General features: G+C 36.7%; 1 protein-coding gene across 1 annotated transcript in view; it reads left to right on the plus strand.

Moving 5' to 3' along the window:
* The first annotated feature begins 5,061 nt into the window (after positions 1–5,061).
* Positions 5,062–24,563, plus strand: part of SLC30A8 (solute carrier family 30 member 8) — a 38,839-nt gene continuing 19,337 nt past the window's right edge. The window contains exons 1-3 of the mRNA XM_002819377.6: positions 5,062–5,132; positions 16,873–17,072; positions 23,243–23,389. Coding sequence (XP_002819423.3) covers positions 5,062–5,132; positions 16,873–17,072; positions 23,243–23,389 — 418 coding nt within the window. The remainder of the gene's footprint in view (positions 5,133–16,872; positions 17,073–23,242; positions 23,390–24,563) is intronic.

Raw genomic sequence — 24,563 nt, forward strand, 5'->3', positions numbered from 1 at the left:
TGGGAAAGCTCTGAGGAAGCTTTGTCTTGTCTCCTGAACTATCTCCTGAGAGAAAGTATTGTCAGCCAGGAGTCAAATAAATCCAGGCCTGGAGATTCATAGGAGACGATGAGCTTTGCCTTTGCTCTGTTGGTATTCATCTGGGAATGCTCTGTGAAAATCCATTTCCCAAGGATGAATTATGATCCCCTAAAACCTTTCACTGAAGGAAAACAAACAGTGCCCATGAAAATTAAATGGTGGCATTCCAGATAATAAGAGGGCTCTATTATTATTATTATTATTAAATTTGAGCATTTAATGTTTTAGTTTTCAGTGATGCTCTGTGCATTTATAGACCAAGGAGTTGGAATATTAGAAAGTATATTTTTGTCTACTTTTCTATTCTAATGCTTTAAAATAATGGATAGGTTCTTTGTAATCCTCTCTTGCCTTTTTATATAAATAAAAAGACATATAGTTGTGAGATTATGAAGCCAAAAGACCATTGTTTTGGAGTTTGTAAGACATAATCAACCATATCTCACCTAAAGGGTGCTTTTGAGGGTTAATTAGTTCAAATTTGCAGAGTGCTTGGAAAAAGAAGTGTGGTATATGGAGAAGAATTGAAGAAATATACACTTCATAAACACTTCAAGCAGCTAGCCCCAATATTTCTCCCCCCAAAAATAATGCTAGTTCATTTTTCTATCATTTATTTGCATCTATGAGACTTAATAAAATATTTCTTTTATTCTTTTAGTATGAATATTTTATCAAGTCTTTCTATTCTTAACAAATACAAACTGCATTTTCACCAGAATATTTCTACAGCTCAATCTCTTTAAAAATAGTAGTAGTAAAAAAATTATATGGTCCTATTTATCAAGAAAGAAACATCATATGGCTTTCGGTCCATTTTCAAGCAATGTATAAAATATTGGAAATGGTTTGTGTTTTATACATGTTTACTTTAGATTAAAATAAATTTTTCATAATGCTCTCTAAAATACAATCCAATTAAATTTCTAATGTCTTTGTTTTCACATTTCTAGATGAAACGTCTGAAATACTCACACTGTAGTAATAACCATAAAGTTACCTTGCTAAGAAAATACTACAATCTTTATAGTTATGTGAGAATGCATGAGTCCAGAATCTTTAGTAGGTGATTACACTGGTTGAGTATGAATTGCCTCCCCTGTTGTGGAAGACAGCTCCATAGTGAAGATCATTCTGAATGGCACTCTACTGGTGAGCGGGTAGAATGAGGCAGACATCAATCTAATTTGAGAAAGTAGAGTCCAGAGGGTTTGAGAGATCTACCCAAAGTCAAAGTCATAGAGCCGATAGCTGAAGTCCCCAGATCTTCCTTTTCAATAACCTTTATTTCCTTGATGGATGCTTCATTCACAGGTAATTCTTAGCCTTCTGCTAAGGCTGGAGCCAATTTCTCAGCAATAGCTAAACATTTCACTTAGCCATGGCCCAGTGTATAGAAACTCACAGTTATATAAAACTGGTTATATGTCAGAGACTATGCTAAGAACTTTTATACGTATTATCTCTTTTCCTCTTCACAACAACTCTGTAAGATGGATTCAATTAATACTCCCATTTTACAGGTGAGAAACTGAAAAACACAGTGGTCAGGCAACTTGTTCAAGGTCACATATCTAAGAAAGTGGTCAAACCAGAAACTAAAATTGTCTGCCTAACTTGAAAACCCATATATTAAACCGCTTCACCACACTACCTCTCCACACCAACAGGAAAAAGCAAAACATGATGAAAGTCCACATTTATTATTTAAAAACAGGCACATTTCTATGTCTGATTTAAAAAGATGGTTGCATGCACACATTGGCAACATGAAGTATTTCTGAAATACGAGTTTAAATATGGGGAACACAAATTGTAAGTACTTGGTACCTTAGTATCTAGGGATAATGATGGTAGCTTTTTATAAATCCATACATCCTTTCTACAAGTGAAATATCCAACAATGTTTGTTTAAGATACTTGTGAAATTATTTTTGCACAAGTATTAGCTACTGTTTGTAACACCCTATTAAGAAATTGTTGTTGACAACAGCTAGGACTGAAGAGCCAAACCAGTTCTTCAGTGATGTTGGTGATGTTCTTGTGCCTGACAGAATACTTATTTCCACAGGTAGCTGTTATAGATTGTGTGTTTCCCATTCAGTTACTCCAAGCTTGTGAAGGAGAGTGGGCGGAGAGGACAACCTGTAATTCGGGATGGTTTGGAAGCCGGTTGCCTAGGAAACTGAAATGAACAGCGTAATGCCCACTAAAACCAATGTCAACAGGGGATGGGATTTTCCTTTTTGATCCAAGTTGCTTTCAAAATATATATTCTATGCTGCTTGTGGAGCCCAGTTAGGCCATTGGCCCTTGGTGGGCAGTTCATGCCAAAGTAGACCAAAGGTTAGTCAGGGAGGATGAGAGATTTTTCATAAATGTTGTGCTGACAAAATATTTGAGAGAGAGAATGACGGTGCAGTTAAAATGAACTTGTAAGAGGATAAGGTGATCAGCAGATGCATATTTTACATAATATAATATGCAATTCTTGATCATAACTTATCTGCATCTAAACTTATGGCAGCAAAACTGACTTTTTAAGCATAATTTTATTTGCTGTAATCTACTGTTTCCTGTTCTTATGCTACTCACACTGGAAGCTTTGCTTTATGGTAATCATCTTCAAGAGTGACTTTTGGGATTCATAAATCTTTGATGAAAATCTTAATTAATTTCCCAATACTTTATAAATACGTACATTTTTATTAGTAAATGTAACATACATATCCACACATACATTTTAGGTATCTATATATGTGTGCATATATATTTAATTTGAACCATATAAAATTGCTGATATTAGACCACATAGGACTTATATAGTTTATCTTATAGACAAATAGAAGAGATCATAGGATACATTTTTGACAGGGGGTAGCAGTATTTTTTGTTATTTTGTTTGGGTCTCTCGTCTCTTTTCCCATCTTCACTTTTCCCTGGCCTACATCAACCCCATCCTACTCTCACTTTATTCTTGCCCCATAGGCAATCCACATTAACTACCTGGCATATATCCTTCACACTCATTATAAATTATATGTCAATTATGTATGTATGTATGTCAGTTATAAATAGACATACATAGATCTATACATCCGTATTTGTACTACAGGCAAAGTTTGCACTGAGGAATCTCAAACTTCCAGATTGTTTATTTCCTGTTGATATCTATAGCCAAATATTCTCCTTCCTGATTTGAAAATATTGCTTATCTCTTCTTTTTTGTGCTTAATGAATTTCAGACTGATTTAAAGTAGTTTCCTCATTTTTTGACATTCATTCACTTGAATTCTATTTCTCTCGTCTGTGCTAGAAACTATTCACAAATGATTCAAGCTGTGATGTATGGCAGTGTGTCACAGGTGGATTAGTAATTCTTTTCTGGTTTTCTACTTTCGCCTCCACAGAATAACCGATTACTTTGTAAGGTTAAGAGTAAGAATATACGAGAAAAAATACATTGGTTTTTATTCTGCTAACAGTAGACCCAGGATTTCAATGCCTTCACTTGCAAGGAAAGGGCTCCCCCAGAGCCTCTTAAAGGCTCCCAACTGTATGAGCAAAGTTAAGGATCAGTAAGAGTAGGGTCATATGAGAAGACCTTAGAATTTATGTTATAGATGAGAGTGTTTGAAATCTTAAGATAATAAGAGGTACAGCTATACCACAGATGCGATAGGAGACCTAATATTCTTATTCTGAACCAAAGGTGACTTCTCCTGTCACTGCCTATGACAATTGGCATTGAACCCCATCCTCCTTTTAGAGCACAATATTCATTTTATTAGGCCATTGTGAGAGATCTCAGCTCAGCATAATGGGCAACTTCCCGTGACTCTGGGCCACTGGGTTATTCTGGGACTTAACTACTCTGAGTTTTCTCACTAGAAAGTTAGTGTTCACACAAGGAAAAGGCAACAAGAACCTAGTGGTCTGGGGTTTACTCCTATCCTCCAGTCTGCACAACCCCCTCTTTCTGCACCCTTGTGTACATCTTTATAGGTATTGAAACCTTTTGCCCACACACAAATGCCTACTGTTTGTCCAGGCTCTTGCCATAAGGCTATAGTTCTTTCTTTTATTTGGGAAGGAAAGTACTTTGTAATGAAGTAAAATGCCGATTCCTAGGAGTTGAGCCTGAGGTCTCCCAGGAGCAACTCAGAGGCTTCATTCCTCAGAGCTGGAACTGGCATCCTTGTTAGGGTTTCCCTGGGTGAATCCTTGATCCTTAGTAGAGGGTACCTTGACCAGGGAGAACAAAGCTCACTCTGGTTCTTGTATTTTGGAGGGCTGTTATTTACGGAGAAGCAGAGTTTGTCCTTCTCTTGCCAGTCAAAAGGATTTCAAAGCTGCTGTACCAAGAACTGTTTTCAGATTACTGGTTTCAGAAACTATTGACCCTTGTCCTCCCTTTCAATAGTGAAATCCTGAAATGGTCCTAGGAGAGACAAGTAAATTCTGACAGCTGCTTAGAGGTCATCTTAGAACTAAATTCCAAAGAAATAATTTTAGGCTGATAAAGAGTCCAGAAAAAGGAGGAGGGAGAGAAAAAGAAAGAATTAGATTAGTGTACAGAATGGTAGCTATTTGCAGCTCACCCATGTGTGCTCTGAAGGTCAAAACCCTACATCAGCAATTTTTAGCAAGCTCTTGAGCTCCTCTACCTCTTAGAAAGCACAATTGAATCAGATATCATGTGAAAGACATACACACTTCATATAGTGCTACCTGCAAGTCTCCCTAGAAAAGCAGTTTTTGTAGGTGAAAACAATGAAGCCAGGTAATATTCCAAGGAGGCTGTAATTTTAGCAGACCTACCAACAACACTGATGTAGGAAGCTCATTATTTTAATTTCTGGAGTCTTTTAATTTTTTCTTTAGAAAGTGTATAGATAATTGCAGTGCTGCTTTGCTTCCAAAACCGGGCAGTGAGTTCAACAACAACGACAACAACAGCCGCAGCTCATTCTGGCCGTCATGGAGTTTCTTGAAAGAACGTATCTTGTGAATGATAAAGCTGCCAAGATGTATGCTTTCACACTAGAAAGGTAATAGATGTCTGTGTCTGCTTCACAATTTTCTCTCTTGAATATCATCCAATTAATTCTTATACCTTGTTGCTTCTGAATTGTAAGCCTTTACTCTGCAACTTGGGGGCACTCTGGAACATTTTATAAGTTGTTGACTGACATGTATTTTATATTCTGAAAAATGCAATACTTTATATAGTTGATTTGATTCCTTAAATATCCTAAGTGCATAAAGAACACATTTTATTGGTGTGTTTTTCATCTGTAGTGTTTATTCCAGAAAATAGACCTATATAATCTGTTTACTTTACCTTTTCTCAATTATTCTCAATTTTAAGATAGATAGTAAATTTTATTATATTATATTTAGAAAAAGTTAAGACTTCAACTATATGGCAAAATTGTGGTCGTATTGATCTTAAAATGAGCTGTTGTTTTCATGCTCATAAAGTATCATTATTAATATACATACCTATAATAAATATAGCTGATTTTAATGTTCTACAAAGTATTCGATTTCTTTTTAATGTCTCCCACAGTGTCACAGGCAATACATTCATTCATTTTTCACTTGGTTAACATTTATTGATTGAACACACCTGTGCTAAGTGCAGAACTTACAATGAGAAAGAAAAAAATGTCTAGTTTCAGATCTTTGTCCTCTTGAAACTTAGTCTAATGTGAAATACATATTAGAACTAAGCAATTACAAAACAGTGTATTCGTGTCATATTGAGGGTGTTCAATAAGAATAACCGGACTTTGGAATCAGAGGAAGCTTTCTCAGAAGTAATAGGCTAAGAGCTAAAAATAAAAAGGAATTAAAGTAGGGTTAGGGATAACCTACATAGAAAATAGTTTTAAGGAAAGTTTTCCAGACTTAGATAATTGCACAGTAAATATACTTTCACATACATAAGAATGTGAGCTTGGTTTGTTTGAGGAGTTGAATCTGAGTGGGGTTCAAAAAAGGAACACATTCAGTGAATATAAATGAGCAAATGAAAATCTGAAAAGAATTCATGTTAGAAGAAGAATTTAAGAGAATACTTGCCCATTAATAATACGTGTAATGTTCTTGTTTGTTTCACAAAGCCAAACTAATATTCTAAGGAGTAGTGATACTATGTTTGGGAGCATCAAATATTTTAGTAACAGCAAAGAGACTTTATAAAAAGGATATTTATAACTTGGCTTAAAACAAAGAATCTAGCAATCTCACATTAGAAGAATTATTTTTCTTAGAAAATAATATTAGATATGATGTATTGAGGTTATTAACATAAAAAACAAAGCCTTGTGGTAAGTCAGGCAGAAGTTTTGTACAAAAAATTGTTAACCCTACGGATACTATCAATAGAGCATCTCCACATTACTGAAATAACAATATTTCCCTTCTCATTAACATAGACTATTAGCATTTTGTTGCACAAATAAGCCAACCACTTATAGTTACAAAGTCTCATTCGCCCCATAAATAGGTATGGTTTTCAGGACACAGTGTTTATAAGAATTGTCAAACTCATTTGTATTTTCTTGTCAAGGGAAATAAATTAAATCTGGAAGAGATTATTTATCTTGATCCCTCATTTTACCATGTAGGAAACTGAATGCCAGATAGAACAAATGCCTTTCTTGAGGTCAGAATAAATGTGTTTCTTGAGGGCAGATGGCTAATTACAACAGAACTGGGCTGTGGACCCAGGCCCCCTGCTTGTTAATTTAGTGTTCCCCTTCTCCCTCTACATCTCCTGTACCCATATATCCACCATGTGGGCTCCTGAATCCTTAATCTAGCTCCTCCTTAGGTCACATGTCCCTGAATTCCCTCACTTACTCACTTCTTCCCTCACCTCTCCCAATCTATCTCATTTATTTTGTTCTGTCTCTATTAGTTGTAGATAACTTTGTCCCGTAATATTCCTCCTCTTTTCTCCTTCTACCTCTTTTTCTTTCTACTTATTATCAGCTTTCTATTTAAATTGTTACTGGCTGTTAAGAAACTTAATCTGAAGAAAACTTTATTATCTAATTCCACAAATGGAGTGTTCCATTTATCTGTGGCTGTGCAACAAACTACCCCAAGATGTAGTGGCTTAAACAACAACTATTTTATTACGATTCTCTGGGTCAGGATTTGGGCAGCATTCCATGTGATATTAGTTGGAATGGAAGGCTGCATTCTGCTGGTATCTGGGCTAGGCTAAAAGGTTTAAGATGGCTTCACTCACATGACTTAGATCTTTGTGTTGGCTTTTACCTGGGGCAGGGGTCTTAATTCTTCTTCCCATGGCTTCTCTCCCTGTATGGTGTCTCACTTTATCTGGTTAGCCTGGAATTCCTTATGTGACAGTCCAGAGTAGCAAGAGAGCAATAGTGGAAGCTGACCATTCTCAGATAGCTTAAGCCCAGAACTGGCACAATATCATTTTTATCACAATTTATGGGTTAAAGCAAGTCCCAAGTCTCAGATTCCATGGGTGAGGCAATAGATTCTATCTCTTGATTGCATGTGCATATTGGATGACAGGAATTGCTGGAGGTAATCTTTACAGGCATTCTACCACAGGAAGTAGTAATATTGGACCCAGTAGGTGCCATGAACCATATTTTTTACCCTCTTCATTCTCTCCAAATCTGTTTCATTGATGGGATTTTCTGGGCTTTGGGTTCATTGTAGCAAAAAAAAAAAAAAAAAAAAAAAAGAAAGAAAAAAGAAAAAAAAAAAAGTCGTGTAAAGTTGAACTACAACACGAAAAACAATCAATGTTTTTCTTGGTGCTAGGTGGAAGGGATCAAGTTTTTCTTTTCCCCAAGCCATATGTTGAAGAAGTGCAGAGGAAGTAAGGGCAGGGACAGATGGTAGAGGTAAACTGCTAGAACCTTTTCAACAACTATTTAACTGCTAAAAATTATAAAAAAGAAATGAAAATCTCTGGAAGTTGTCTTAAGGGCATGCAGAAAATTAAGGATTATTTATTCAAGAAAATCTAAATCTCAGTAAGCAGTGAGCATCCATGGCATTTGAGCCAGGTTCTGCTCCATTAACCTTTGCTTTTCCCCAAGCTCAGTATGATGAGAACTCAACTCTGAGTGGATGTAGCCAAAAGACAGGGCTCCTTCTCCTCCCAGCTTCCAGTTAAAGATCATAGTTCACCCCTAGAGCAAAAGGCTGTTGGAATCTCTTATTGTCCCAGCTTCAGGTTGCAGAAATTCTATTCATTGTAGACAGGACCAAGAGGACTATGATTTCCTTCCTCTACCCAGCCTCCTCTCATAGGGTATAATCTCTAGCCCAGGAGCAGCAAGGTCCTGAATATCCCTGCCCTGGATCACTCATAGTGTACAGGATGTATTCCAGGAGGCACAAGCAAAAAAGACTAGGGACTACGATCCGTATTCAGTGCTCCACTTGTGGAGCAAGAGTATTGTTCCAGGAGAAGTAGGTCACTGTCTCTTCTGCCAGTTCTGGTGCAGTGGTGTAAAGGTACTACTCGTAGGAGAGGCAGGCCATAAGAATAGAGGGCTATGTGTCTTTCCCTTAGAAGACTGACGATACACAAGCTGGAATTTTATTTGCAAGACAGCATAGGGCATTTCAAGTATAGGGACACTGTTGAAAACAATGAAGATTCTTCTGGTGGGCAATTAAGAGTAGGCTTGTTGCTTCATGATAGCAACAAGCTAGTGGCAGACCAGCTAGAAGTTAAACAGAGACAGGCAGAAAAAGAGGTATGAAATGCCCTGGATTTGGCACTAGCCACAAAATTTGGCTTCAAATATTACCCCTATAAAGAAGCCTGTTATAGGTTGAATGTTTATGTCCCCCACAATTATATGTTGAAGCACAAATGCCAGTGTGGCTGTATTTGGAGATGGGGCCTCTAAGGAAGTAATTAAGGTTAATTGGGGTGATAAGAGTGGGGTCCTGATCTGACAGAATTAATGTTCTTATAAGAAGAGACTCCAGATAGCTCACTCTCTCTCTTTTTGGGTGCATACACTAAGGAAAGACCATGCGAGGAAGTAACGAAAAGGCAGGCATCTATTAGCCAGAAAGAGAACCCTCACCAGTGAATTTGCTAGCACCTTGATTATGGACTTCCATCCTCTGGAGCTGTGAGAAAATACATTTTTGTTGTTTAAGCCACACAGTCTGTGGTATGTTGTTATAGTAGCTGAAGCAGACAAATTTAATTGGATCAGATTGTTGGTCAATTCATACCTCAGGGTATTATTGAAAACCGTAGAGCAACAATTCAGCAAACAATTAAGAAGGCCAAAATCTGGGTGTGATACCAACACAGGCAGAACAATCACTTGACAGTGAGATGGTGGAAAGAAACAGTCAAAGTGAACACTACTAAAATGATTATTATCCTTTGGAAATGGGAGAGGATAAGAATGACTGTGCATCTACCCAATGATGCACCTTCTGAGGAATGGCAACAGAGGCTGCACATTCAGGGAAAGTCAGGCAACATCTGGTAAAAAAAAAAAAAAAAAAAAAAAAGCAGTTAGTAGAAATAGTCCAGGTGTTGTATTTAGAATTTGAATATTTCAAAACAGCTTTTATAACTAGGTTAAAAGAATTAAAGAAAATCAAAGAACAAAGAATTAAAGATAGATATGATTTAAAATGTCTCATAAAATTGAGAATATCAATGAAAAGTTAGAAATTATTTTTTAAAAAAGAACCAGATGAAAATTCTGAAGTTGAAAAGTACAATAAGTGAAATTAAAAATTCACTAGAGGGGTTCAACAGTAGAACTGTACTCATAGAAGCTGGCAGAAGAAAGAATCACTGAACTTGAAAATAGATTGGAAGATATTATGCAACATAAAAAATAGAGAGAAAATAGAATGAAGTAAAAAAATCAACAGAGCCTCAGAGAAATCTAGTACATTGTTAAATGCATTAACATATTCATAATAAGAGGGCCAGAAGGAGACAGAAAAAGGAGCAGGAAAACAGTCAAAGAACGAGTTGGTGGGTGCAGCGCACCAGCATGGCACATGTATACATATGTAACTTACCTGCACATTGCGCACATGTACCATAAAACCTAAAGTATAATAATAATAATAATAATAAAAGAAAAAAAAAAGAAAATATTACCAACAGAAAAAAAAAAAAAAAAAGAAATAGTGGCCCCAAACTTCTGAAGTTTGTTGAATATTAATCTACACATTCATGATGGTCAACAAACTCTAAGAAGAATCAAGCAAGTAGATTTACATGCTTGCACATTATAGTAAAACTATTAAAAGCAAAACACAAATAAAAAACCTTGAAAGCAGCAAGATACAAAAGAAAAGATTCATTATGTATGAGAGCATCCTGATCAGATTAACAGCCGACTTCTACCAGAAGCAAAGGAGGATGGCAGTGAGATGACATTTAAAGTGGTAAAAGAAAAAGAAATTCCTATCAACCAATAATCTATATCCACCTAAACTATATTCCTAAAATAAAGGTGAAATAAAGACAAACAAAATCTAAGATAATTTGTTGCTGGATTCACTTTACAAAAATCAGTAAAGAAAGCAATAGTAAAAGAAGAAATATTAAAGAAAAAAAATGACACCAGATATTAAGTTGAATCATTCCTAAAAAATAATAGCACCAATAAAGGTAATAATGTGGGTAATTATGAAAAACAAATTATTTGTTCTCCTTTTTCCTCTTAACTGATTTAATAGTAAGTTGCATGAAATAAAATGTAAATAATCTCAGATGAAATGGATAAATTCATGGAAACACACCAACTACCACATGAACTTAAGAAGAAATAGAAAATCTGATAAGTAAAGATATTGAATTATTAATAAATTTCATAAAACCTTACACAAAGAAAGCTCAAGTCCAGATGTCTTCACTGGTGATTTCTACCAAAATTTAAAATAGAATTAATATTAACTCATCACAAATTCTTCCCCAAAATAGAAGAGGCATAAATACACTTCCCAACTCATTTTATGAGGTCAGTATTCTGCTGATAGCAAAAAAGGAGGAAATATCACAGGAAAATAAAACTACAGAACAATATCCCTTATGAATACAGATGCAGTAATCCTTGAAAAAGACTAATGAACTGAATCCAACAACATATAAAAGTAATTATGAACAATGATAAAATGGGATTTATCCCAGTAATGCAAGCTTAATTTAACATCTGAAATACAAAGTGATACAACATATTAATAGGATACAGAACAAAGCTCACATGATTATCTCACTAGATGCAGAAAACGAATGGACAAAATTCAACATCCTTTAATTATATAAACACCTGTGAAACTAGAAATAGAATGAAACTTCTTTAAAAGCATCCATGAAAAACCTGCAGCCCATATCATAATTTTTTTCAATAGGTTTTTTGGGAACAGGTGGTGTTTGGTTACATGGATAAGCTCTTTAGTGGTGATTTCTGAGATTTTGAAGCACCCATCACCTAAGCAGTGTACACTGTACCAATGTGCAGTCTTTTATCATAATTATGGTGAAAGCCTGAAAACTTTCCCCTAAAATCAGGTACAAGATAAGGATGTCCACTTTCATGAGTTCTACTCAACATGTTACTGTGTGTTCTAGCCAGAGCAATTGAGAAGACAACAAAATAAAAAACATTCAGATTGGAAATAATTTAAAAATCTGTGCATTCATCTTGTTCCAGTTACACTTTGAAGTGGTTTATATGAATTAGCTAAAAATATCTCAACCAGCCTATGAGAGTGATGCTATCATTATTCCTATTTTCAGATGGGGAAATTGAGGCACAGAGAGGTTAAGTAATTTTCTTACAGTCATATGACTAGTGAGTGGTAAGGCTGGGAGTTCAACTGAGGTAGTGGGTTGCCAGAGCCCAAGCTCTCAGCCTCTATACTGCATTGCCTGCCACTCAGCCCCATCTTGGGAACTGGCATGCCCTTCTCCGGGTTACTCTAACCAGAAACCAATGAGTCATCTTTGAGTCGCACCTCTCTATTATTCCCCCTTAACTAATGTTATTGATTAGCAAGTCCTATTGACTCCACCTCCTAAAAGTCCCTCAAATATGACTACTTCTTTCCATTTTTATTGTCACCACATGGGTCAAAGCCACCAATGTGTTGGCTGTAGTTGCCTCCTAAGGGTTTCTATGTTTTGATCTTTTACACTCTAGTCTTCCAGGCAGCACCCAAAGTGATCATTTTAGAAATGTAAACCATGTAATATTACTTTCCAGCTCAAAACTTTCCAAATTTTTCCTTTTAGACCTTGAATTAAATTAAACTCTTTATAATGGCCTGAAGTGTTCTGCAAAATCTGATCCCTTTTTTGACCTCTTTCCATTTCACTCTTTCTTTATGCCACAGGGGCCACCTATGTAGTTTTCTTTCTGTTCAAGACAAGCACTTGAACAAGAAAATCCTTCTTATCTTTGGGCTTTTGCTCCAGCAATGCCCTGTACTTGTGATAGCCTTCACTCACATAGGTTTTCTCCTGGTAATTCTATAACATGCTGCTGAGATATCACCTCCACAGCGATGCCTTTCCTTCCCACCCCATTTAAGGTAGTTCATCTTCCCTCACCTTCTCACCATTCATCATACTATATAGCCTCTGTTACTATTGATTCATTTACTCTTTGTCTCCCTCTACTAAAATACAAGCTCCTTAAAGAAGGAACTTTGTTTTTCTCATACAACATGGTATCATTAACACTTCTGATGGTGCAGGCCCTTTTTAGGTATGCAATAAATATTTAATGATGAATGAATGAAATGTTAGACATTCATGGTGAGGCTGAGGCTTTTATCTCCCCTTCTAACAGGAATAGTGATTTGAGGTTCTTGGGAAAATTGATGTGAAAGTACAAAAGCAAAGTGATTTTTATGTGCTCAACATTTAAAATAAGAGGGTAAAAAAATACAAATTTTACCAACATTATTTTGGAGATAGAAGCAAAGTTCTACCACTCAACAAAAATAACATTAAAAAATAAGAGCTTCTCCAAGATTGCAAAAATAAAATCCCATTTTCTAAATCCCATTTTTGGAGATGAAATCAAAGTTTTAGAATATTGGCATCAAATTTTCTAATATTTCTGTACTTTTTCATCTCTTTCTCTCTATCTTTTTTCTCTTTGATGCTACAGTAAATTTCTTTGGCCTATTATTCCTAATTTTTAAAGCTTTGGACATATTTGAATGCATGGGAATCTTTCGGGATTTATTCATTAACGGCAGATTCACAATTCAGTGTTCGTTGCATCATAGCATTTGCTTTTTATAACTTTCTTCTTAAAATAATGCTTAAAATTCACATCATTCTTCTGATCAAGAGCCTGCTCTGCATCTAGAGATACTTAGATAACTTTACTTTAATGAGATTATAAGGAATATATCTTAACTTTGGTTTTTAACTTCTTTGAGGTCACAGGCTCTTTTGGGAGCCAAGTGAAGACTGTGTACTCTTGCCTCTCCCATAAAACACACACACACACACACACACACACACACACACGAACACATTGTATACAATTTCAATGGACCTCATGAAGCCCACTTTTGGATTTCTGGCTTAGTTCTTCAAGGAGCAGTCTCAGCTCAAAGTATATCCATATTTGCTAATCTTAGAACCCAAGACAGGGAAGCAGTACACAAAAGTAAAAATTGCCCATATTTTCACACTTTCCTCCTTGTGGCATTGCTCAGGGGCTTTTCTCCAGGTTTGGTTCTTGCTTTGGACTGGCTTCTGAGCTGCTCCAGGATAAGTTATCTCTCCTGGTCACTGACTACTTGGCTTTCCCTGGTCATAAGATTCATGAGAAACATAAAATAAAGCAATGCTTCATATGACCACAGCACACCAGGCAGTTCCAGAACAATTGATGAGCCTGCTTTGCTCATGTGTCTTCTCAGCCCAAGGAAAGAGTAAATCTCAACAATGTGTTCGTGTTAGTAGTCAGGTTCCTCTGAGATGATGGACACTGGGGGCCCAAACTACCAAATTCTGTGGTTGTTTATTATTAAGATATTATACATAACAAAAGCAAAAGTCTACTCATTTAAAATATAAATACTTTGTTACTTTCCAAATTGTTCTTATTCCAACTAAGAAGATTGTTTGGAACTACTCAAAATTCTGAGTGCTATTCACATAACTGATAAAAAACCAATGTTGTAAATTGGCTTTAATGTATATTCCAAAGCCAGTTTGGCAATATATGTCAAAATCCTTAGAAATGTAGGTACCTTTTGACCAAGTAATTTCCCCTTTGAGATTCCACTTTAAGGAGATAATACATTGAGCAAAGATTAACTATAAGGATGTGAATCATAGTAGTGCCTATATGAGCAAATAATTGGAAAAAAATGAGTTGTCCAATAATTTAAAAATATTAGTTAATTATGCTATGATATAGCTATATTAAATATATACTGCCTTCCATATTTTAAAAATAATGATATATAAAATTTTATACATGCAGAAAATATTAATCACATTTATAGCTAAGAATCAGGTTCAGAATCTGTATCTTTGGTAGCATCCTCTTGTGATGCAATCATCTTATTCACATCCATTCTAGCGCTTCCCCACTGAGGAGCAGCCATGTGGTTTAGGTAGAATTTTCCCTATTCTCAGCTCTATGAGTCAGCATAGCTGGGTTTTGCCAGTCTTCTGAGTATAATAATGCCTAAATCAATCAGCTCATCCGTATTCCCCTGGCTATAGTGGTTGTTTCTCATTTAGCTAAATCCACATGCACATCGAGACTGTTGTTTAGCAGTTTGAGAGGGGATAATCTCTCTATGTATCTGTTAAAAAAGAAATACATAGTTTGATTACTTTTGGCAACCATCCCACTACCATGGGGAAGACCAGCTTGAGGTTGAAGAATAGCTGAGAGCCACAGAGAAATGAATCTGGAGACCTCGTCAAAAAGTATCTGAAACCTGGCCCCTCTAGATGTTTTCAGTTGCAGAACCAATAATTCTTACTTATTAATTATCCTAGCAAGAGTCTTGTTTTCTGTACTTATAACCTAAAGCATCCTAATTAATATGGAATCTAATTATGTAAAAAGTATATTCATATATTACAAAGCTACACAATAAAATATCAATAATAATTGTCTCTTGGAGAGGATTACCAGTTATTTTTCCCTCTACTTTGTGATTTTTTTTTGTAATCCAGATTTTCTATAATGAATATATATTATTTTATTCAGAAAAATCAAATATAATAATAATTAGAGTCAGAATAATAATTGTCATCTAAGCCAAAACCATCAGACTTTTAATTGTGAATGGTGATAGGCTAAATGAAATAAAGTGAAAGCTAATATATTGTTAGTTTTGTTTGTTTGTTTGTTATTACCTTTCAGAGTCAGGAATGCAAAGTTCTTAATTCTAAGACTCTTATTTATTTCTGTACATGAGTTTATTTTTAAAAATTTAAAAATCTGATTAGTTCAAGATCCATGGATATTGACATCTGCCTTCCTGCCCCAATATTAGGACACCTAAAATTGGTTTTAGGCGTGACAGAAGAAACACTGGGCTTGGGATTCCCACTCCAAAATTTCCTGGATATTTGACCTCAGGGAATTACTTAAACTTCCTGAACCTTAGTTACTTCAGCCAAGAAATATGGGGTTGCAGTTAAATGAACTAAGCCAAGCACAGAAAGACAAATATCACATGTTCTCGCTTATATATGGGAGCTAAAAAAGTGGCTCTCATGAAGATAAGAGAGTAGATTGGTGGTTACAAGAGACTGAGAAAGGTAGAGAGGAGGAAGGTATGAAGGAAGGTTGATTAATGGGTACAAATGTATGATTTGAGAGAAGAAAAAGATCTAGTATTTGATAGATCTGTGAGATGACTATAGTTTGCAATTATCTATCATATGCTTCAAAATAGCCAGAAAAGAATAATTGAAATGTTTCTAGAATAAAGAAAAGAGAAATATTTAAGGTGATGGACATCTCAAGTATACTGATTTGATCTTTAAAAATTATATGAATGTATTAAATTATCACATTCACCCTAAATTAGTCATATTTATTATGCATCAATAAAAATTGTTTTAAAAAAAGAAAAAAAGGGGTTAGACCAAATGTTATCTACCTTTCCATCTGTGAAATTCTATGAATGAATCTAAATCATGCTTTATATTTGAGCAGAACTGATATTCACTGCCTGCTTTGGGAAGTATAAGTAGGTTTCAACTCTCATCATAACATTAATAATTGGTAGCCACTGTCTGCAGAGTGGTGGTAAGAATGTCTCTGAGAGCACATACGGACTCAGCAGGAATTAGTACTATGATCTGTCAATGATGTTGATGTGTATTTGAATCCTCAGTCTGGCTCATATACACATATCGTACAATGTACCCTAATTTATTATTATTTTTTGTAGTACAGTGTCCAAAGTCTTTTTAGAGTGAAATAACTGGGAAGAAATCCCTTTAAAATGTATCTGCTTCTTTTCTCCTGTTCCTTTGATATCTCCTAATCATTGGTGGCATTGACTGAATAAGAGTTTGACTGAATAAAAGTAAAACTTTTAGTAGTTCAAGTTCAGAAGGAAATTTCTAGCTTGTTTCTAACACTGGATATTTTCTTGTAGAAGGAGCTGCAAATGAACACTTCATAGGAAGTAAGCAAATGTCCTAATAGCGGTTCCAAGTATGGGCAGGGTGGGTCAGTGAGTGGCTTGTTTGCAACTATGTTCACTTCTTGCTTCTGTCAAACTCATCCATAGTGTGGAACTCCAACAGAAACCGGTGAATAAAGATCAGTGTCCCAGAGAGAGACCAGAGGAGCTGGAGTCAGGAGGCATGTACCACTGCCACAGTGGCTCCAAGCCCACAGAGAAGAGGGCGAATGAGCACACCTATGCCAAGTGGAAACTCTGTTCTGCTTCAGCAATATGCTTCATTTTCATGATTGCAGAGGTCGTGGGTGAGTCTTTCTGCAGGCTTTTTTCATTAAACAACCAACCAAACAAAACTCTGCATCATTATGGGAGGGTTACCTAAGTTCTTTTAAAGTAAGATTTAATATTTTCTGTAAGTATAAGGTAACAATATGCTCATTGTAGATAAGCTGAAAAATAGAAGGAAACAAAATAAAATTCATCACTATTCCATATTTGAGCCATAGCCTTCAATAATTTTAGGGAGTGTTTTGTACAATGCATTTTCTATTCGTAGCTCACAGGTTTTATTTTTTAAACATAACTGAGAGCATACTGAATGCTTTTGACCATACTGTCAAATACTCTTCAAAACATTTTTATGCCTGAACAATATTCTCTAATATGCTCCACTGTAATTTACATAACCATTTCTCTATTGTTAGAAATTTAGGGAGTTTTTTCCTGCTTATGGACAATGCTGCAATGCAAAATCTTGAAGAAAACTCTGCCTGCCTTTCTGGTTAATCCCTTCAAAGAGATTCCTAAAAGTGGAAATAATTGGTTGAAGGACATGAATATTTGTATTACTTGATTCATATTGCCAGAGTGCTGTTGAGAAAGCTAAACAATTCTTGTCTACCAGCTCTACTTGAGAATGATTCTGACTCCAAATCTTAATGACAACTAATTTTAATCTCTAAAAAAACTTTGCTAATGTATAGATGAATGTTTTATTTTAATATTTATTTCTTTGTTACTATTAGACTGTTTTTGCATGCTTATTAGTGACCTGCATTTCCCTCTGTTAATGCATTTTCTCCTTGTCTCTTAATGTCTGTTACTCATTCGTTTTTTAGAAAATTTTTAATTCTCTATATTGATCTCTGGGAGCTCTTTATATATTAGGATGTTAGACCTTTGTTATATTAGTTATAAGTGCTTTTCCAGTTTGTTGTTTAACCTTTTGATGTTTGTTTTGACTTAGAGATGTTTTACATTTTATATAGGTAACTGTTTTAAACTTTTCATTTTGAGCTCATTTCTTTTACTGCTCTTTTACTATTTTAGTGCTTAACAATCCTTCTCCATCTACTGAGAAGATAGCTTTTTTGTTGTTTAATTTTTGCATTTAGTTTTAAAATTCATGTTGACATTAGATATATTGTATGCTCTAAGGACTGAATTTTTTTCTAAATAACTAACACAGTTTTCAGCATCATTTAGGAAATAGTTAATTATTTTCCCCATTGATTTTTTATATTTCTTTAATCACTTATCAAAACTTTATAAATAGCAGGGTCTGTTTCTAAGGTATTTCACTGATCTGTGTTTCTGGTCTCTGTCAAGGACATAATTAATGTAGATTTATATGTTATAATATCTGTTATTTCCTACTCATGATTTTTAATTTAACAAAGAAAAGCAAAGGCTCTTCATCTCTGTTTATTATCCTAATTAAACATGAGAATTGTTCTATTCAGTTTTCCCTCAACCAATTATGATTTTATTAATATTCAAGTTAATTTGAGAACACAGTATCTTTAAGTATTCAGCTTTCCATCCAGGAATATGTTATGTTTCTCTGTTTATCCAAATATTCTACATGTCTCATCAAGGTTTTATGGTGTTCATCTTAATACATGGACAGCCTATTTCTTGCAAGACTTATTTGTGATTATTATATGTGTTTGGCTTATTCTTTCCAAGGGTGAATGCAGTCCACCATTTTTCATGTTTTGTTTTCTAAATAGTTACTTTTTGTATTCTAAAGCTTTGATTTTTGTATATTCACTTTGTACTCAATTATATATTTGAATTATTGTCAATTCTAAATATATTTCAGTGAGTTTCCCTTTTTCCTGTCTCATGCATCTTCCTCATCCCAGGACATCACCCTGTCTCGTGCAGAAAACATATTTCCCCTCATTTCAATATTTATATCTCTTTTGTGTGTTTCGTGTTTTTATCATGTTAAACAATAGCTTATGCTAAATCAAATCTATGTTTGCTTATTTAGCTGTTAAGCAAAATGCTTCTTGAAGGGTTAAGTGTTTTGTATTATGTTAATGAAATGTTTCTTTGTTTCAGTTTTGTAATGATTAACAAAGAATCAAGGATGAGTGTTGACTTTTAAGCAAATAACCTTTACTTTTGACTTTATTGTTTTTTAAAGCTTTTTGGCTCATGTTTGAGGTATGTTATGTTAAGAGAAACATGATATGATCTTTGCATTTTTGGCATTATGATAGTAGCTATTATTTATTTAATGCTTACTATGTGTTAGAAGCTGTGACAAGTGCTTTCCATGTATTACCTTAATTAATCCTGGTGAATTCCCTAAGAGGTAGCTCTCATTGTTAATCTCACTTTATAGAAGGAACTAGAAGCACAAAGGCTAAAACACTTTGAATATTAAACACTGAAATAAACGTGAGCTATACATACATCTAAGAAAGATGATAAACACAAGTGAGATAATTATGCAATTTTGGGTGAATCAGTGAGTGAGGGTGGTCATAATGGTGGTGGTTACAAGGAATACATGTTTGCAAAGTGAAAATTGTCAGGAGTGCCTCCTGCTATCACACAGTTCAAACTCAAGAAAAAATGAGCTGGGCTTGCGGAGCACTTTCATACTATGTCTTTTTATGGGGGGCATCTGTATGATGATCATCTACCTTACACATATTTATTTTACAATCAATCATTTGTTTGCATTCATTCTTTTTTCAGGCTGCTTATTCCAGTTTCATAGCTGGAGTCTGTCCCAGCAGCTCAGGGTTCAAGGTGGGAAAACAGCCCTCCCATCGCAGGGCACAGTCACACCCACACTCACTCCCGCCAGGACCATGTAGACGCGCCAGTGAACCTCATGTGCACAGAATGTGGGAGGAAACCCTGGTACTCAGAGAAAACCCACGCAGACACGGGGAGAACATGCAAACTCCACACAGACAGCAACCCTGGTCAGGAATGCGTTTTATTTTCTTATCGACATGATAAACAAAGGAAGTTGAATGAAATGATGTTATATGAGGACGTGGTGTTGTACTTGTTAAGTAACAACTCAATGGGGTTTTGACACAACATATGGTATCATAATAGTATTCACAAAATAATTAAAGAATTTAAAAATATATTAATTAATAGCACACAACTCTGTAGCCCAGCAATAGGACACATGGCTAACGTTGTCAGATAAACATTCTTTCATTGCTGTCAGTAAGTCTGTGTTTTCCATGGAAACCCCCATGGGGAATTAACACCATCTCAATCGGAGGTGGTTTGTGAGACCCAGGCCCCATCATTCCTCTGCTCTGTTGCTGTCACCTTCACTCCACAGGCCTTAAGTAAAGTCTTCCAGGTCTGAGTCTTTTCTGTGTGTCTCTTATCTTGTTATAAGTGTACTGCTCTTCACATCTTGTCAAGTATTCCAGAAATATGACTGCTGCTGCCCTAGTTCATGCCTTTATCATAATTTCCCTTCGCTAATACTATCGAGACTTTTTTTTTTAATTTTTGAGATGGGGTCTCGTTCTGTCACCCAGGCTGGAGTGCAGTGGCCCGATCTCGGCTCACTGCAAGCTCCGCCTCCCAGGTTCACGCCATTCTCCTGCCTCAGCCTCCCGAGTAGCTGGGACTACAGGCGCCTGCCACCACGCCCGGCTAATTTTTCATATTTTTAGTGGAGACGGGGTTTCATTTTGTTAGCCAGGATGGTCTCGATCTCCTGACCCCGTGATCCGCCCGTCTCGGCCTTCCAAAGTGCTGGGATTACAGGCGTGAGCCACCGCGCCCGGCCATACTATCGAGTCTTAACCTCCAGCTCCTCCTCCCTCCAAAGTCATCCTCCATATTGCTGGCTAAAAAGTCTCCCTTTTTTTTTTTTTTTTTGAGACGCGGTCTCGTTCTGTCACCCAGGCTGGAGTGCAGTGGCGCGATGTCGGCTCACTGCAAGCTCCGCCTCCCGGGTTCACGCCATTCTCCTGCCTCAGCCTCCCAAGCAGCTGGGACTACAGGCGCCCACCACCACGCCTGGCTAATTTTTTGTATATTTAGTAGAGACAGGGTTTTACCGTGTTAGCCAGGATGGTCTTGATCTCCTGACCTCGTGATCCTCCCACCTCTGCCTCCCAAAGTGCTGAGATTACAGGCGTGAGCCACCGAGCCCGGCCAGAAGTCTCTCTTAAATACAGATCTCAACATGCCACAGCCTTGCCTCAAAATAATAAGTAGATCTCCTTAGCCATAGAATCATATTCAAACCCCTTGGCTTGACATATGATACCCCACACAGGCGTTTCCAACCTGCCTTCCCAGGCTCATTTCCCATTTTTCCTCCAACATGCCATACCTTCTGCTTTTCCCGAAAAGTGCTATGTTCTTTCACTCTATTTTAGTCCGTGCTTTTATCTCTTCCTGAAAACCCCTTCTCTTTTTGCTAATTCTTACCCCTCTCTTTGTGAAAAGTTCCTCACTCTTCCCAGTGAGGGCAGCTCTCTGATCCCTTAGCCCATTAACTTGTCTCTGGTACAGTAAGTGTTAAACAAGGAGATCACTGAAGAGAGGCTGTTATTTGTTTATCTTTGTATACCCAATCCCTGGTACCATGCACAGTAAGGCCTCAATAAATATTGGCTGGATAATTGAATTAATTGTCAATAATACTCCATGCTTTCAGAAGCAAATGCAAGCTCAGTCACAAACTACCTCTTGCAAGCAGTTTGCTCTATGCATCAGTGACTGCCCACAGTTTTCTGGATGCCTCTTATAAGTAGCTCTGAAGGTTGCAAAATGGTTCTCAGTTTCCAAGCCTCCACAGTAACATGCTTCTTCCAAAGCAAGCCCTTTTTCTTTCTCAGGTGCCTCCTGCCTCAGCTGAGACTGTTGAAGAGAGTTTATAAGACTGACTCCATTTCCTTGATTTAGACTATATTTCAGCCCAGCACGTAGAATCATCATCACTCATTGCTGTGATTGCAGCATACTGCTTATCTGCATGGAGTTATTCTCTGGACAAGAAATAATGCCTTATTAACACAGTTTTATCATCAGGACCAAGTTTGGCAGATAGAGCAACATTAGAGGATAATTGGAAGGACAGCTGATTTGTTAGCAAAATGTTGCTTTTTGCCTAATGAATCATTCTGATTTTTGCACTGACTGTTCAGTAACAAGCTTGAAGATTACTTTGCTTCAGCCCATTAAACCTTGACAAACCAGTTATTAACTACAGCTAGAGCCAATGGCCTGTGGGGATTATTGCAATTATGAGCCATCTATGTAATTTTTAAAAATCATTAGGCGAGACACGGTGAGTCTGATGATGGCGGGGCTGATAGCTGACAGTCTCTGCTATTTTGTAGTACACAAGGCAATAAACAGCTGTAGGGAGAACTAATCAGTCAGCAAAAGCCCTTTGCTGGGAAGATGTAGTAAGAGCAATAAAGGTTATTGCTCTCAAACAACAAACCATGTCTGGGAAGGAAAGGGCAAGGTTTTTCTTTAACTTCTGTTTTGGAGGCTGGAGGTCTTTTCTCAAAGGAGGATTAGAGGGAAGTAGAGGGAGCACATCAAATAAAGGGAAAAGCCAGGCAGGACTCTCATGGCTTACATTGCGTCCCTATGCTTTATTGGATTGTAGCACTCAAGACACCCATTGGAAGGTACCTGCCCTTTCTCCTTTCTGCTCCCTGTTATTTATGACAGGGATTTCAAGCTCAGGTGGATAATATAAATTGATAGAGAAAAAGGAAGGGGTAAAGATGATTAAATTGTAAGTCAAATAAAAACACATCTGTGGGCCAGATCGCAACATCTAGTTTATAAACAAAAGTCCATGTCCTCAGTCTGGATTATGAGACTCTTTGAATTTGGCCCGCACTGCTTCAGCCTGATTCTCTTGTATTCTCCTCTTTTGAATCCTTGTACCCCAGTCTAACTAAGGTGTTCTCCAGATGTGCCTGCCCCACACTTTCTAATCTCTATGTCTTTGCTACCCCAGGAATGGCTTCTCCTTTGAAATTGATTTCTACATGTTCAAATCATATCCACTCTCTGAGTCACAGAAGGATTGAATTAAATCAACTTTAAGATCTCTTTCTCCTCTAAAGTTTTGTGAGTCTGTGGCATTTTCACCCACGATGGTTAGCATGTCTATGAATCTAGCTAAATTCTGGGGCCTTAACGCAATGTACTATTTTGCATTCTCTAGGTGGGCACATTGCTGGGAGTCTTGCTGTCATCACAGATGCTGCCCACCTCTTAATTGACCTGACTAGTTTCCTGCTCAGTCTCTTCTCCCTGTGGCTGTCATCGAAGCCTCCCTCTAAGCGGCTGACATTTGGATGGCACCGAGCAGGTACAGTTCATAGAGTGAGCAATAACAGCAGGCTGGTGCTGCAAAGTCAAACCAAGGGTAAAAATGGAAGACACAAAGCAAAGCCTTGTTGGAAAATCCTTAGAGACACATTTCTGATGCACAGGATAAAACAAATGTGTATGTGGGAATGTGTGTTTTCAATATTAATTCAAATAACAGATTAATGGTGCTATCTCTAGTCCTCTGGGACAACAGGAACACGTGTATCACTTCAGCAACTGCCCCAGCCTCAGGGACTCTGTGTATGGTGACAGACATCACGCAATTCATTAAATTACTCTGCATCCCTGGAAGGGAGGATAGGAGTAAAGCTTCTGCCATATTGCAAAATGAGGCACAGAGCACCCAAGAGAGTTATAGAGATTGAAGAACTTCTTATGGAGGATAAGGAATAGAATATAGGCTTTCCTGCTCACACACAGCATTTAGCCATTCAGCCATTGGTCCAAATGAATATCTTGCTCGCTCAATCAACAATAATGCAAAAAAGGAGGAGGAGAAGGAAGAGGAGAGGATGAAAGTTTACTTTTTCTCCTTTCTTGCAGCTGGTGCCTTCACTGAATAACTGCTTACTCTTGTATAGGAAGTAGCCAAGGTCATGATAAGGGGTGTGTGTGTGTGTGTGTGTGTGTGTGTGTGTGTGTGTTCATTCTTTATTGCTCAGTTGACTGTTATAACAAGATGAAAGCAAACACATGCTGAAACATGTGCCTGAGCCTTGCCTACCATTTATTAAATGTGGTTCAAGTGTGCTTCCTTAAATAATTTCACAACAATAGACAAATGAATCCACTCTGATTAAGAAAGGGAGAGAAGAAGTCTAGTGCAAATTCCAGCCTTCTCAACTAATAATTATAGGGATTTCAAATAACATGTATGCGCTAAAACAGACATAAATAACTTAACCAAGTAGCATAAATAAACAACTTGGAGGTCTCTAAATTTGGTATATAACACATTTGACTGTATGCTTTTTTAAATTTAAATTTTAATTTTAATAAGTTCTGGGGTACATGTGCAGGATGTGTAGGTTTGTTACATAGGTCAACGTGTGCCGTCATGGTTTGTTGCACCTATCAACCCATCACCTAGGTATTGATAAGGGTTTGAACTTGGACTCATTTTTACAATCCCTCCCTTTACCCTCCCCCAC

This window comes from Pongo abelii, chromosome 7, assembly GCF_028885655.2.
Source record: "Pongo abelii isolate AG06213 chromosome 7, NHGRI_mPonAbe1-v2.0_pri, whole genome shotgun sequence".
Lineage (NCBI taxonomy): Eukaryota > Metazoa > Chordata > Mammalia > Primates > Hominidae > Pongo > Pongo abelii.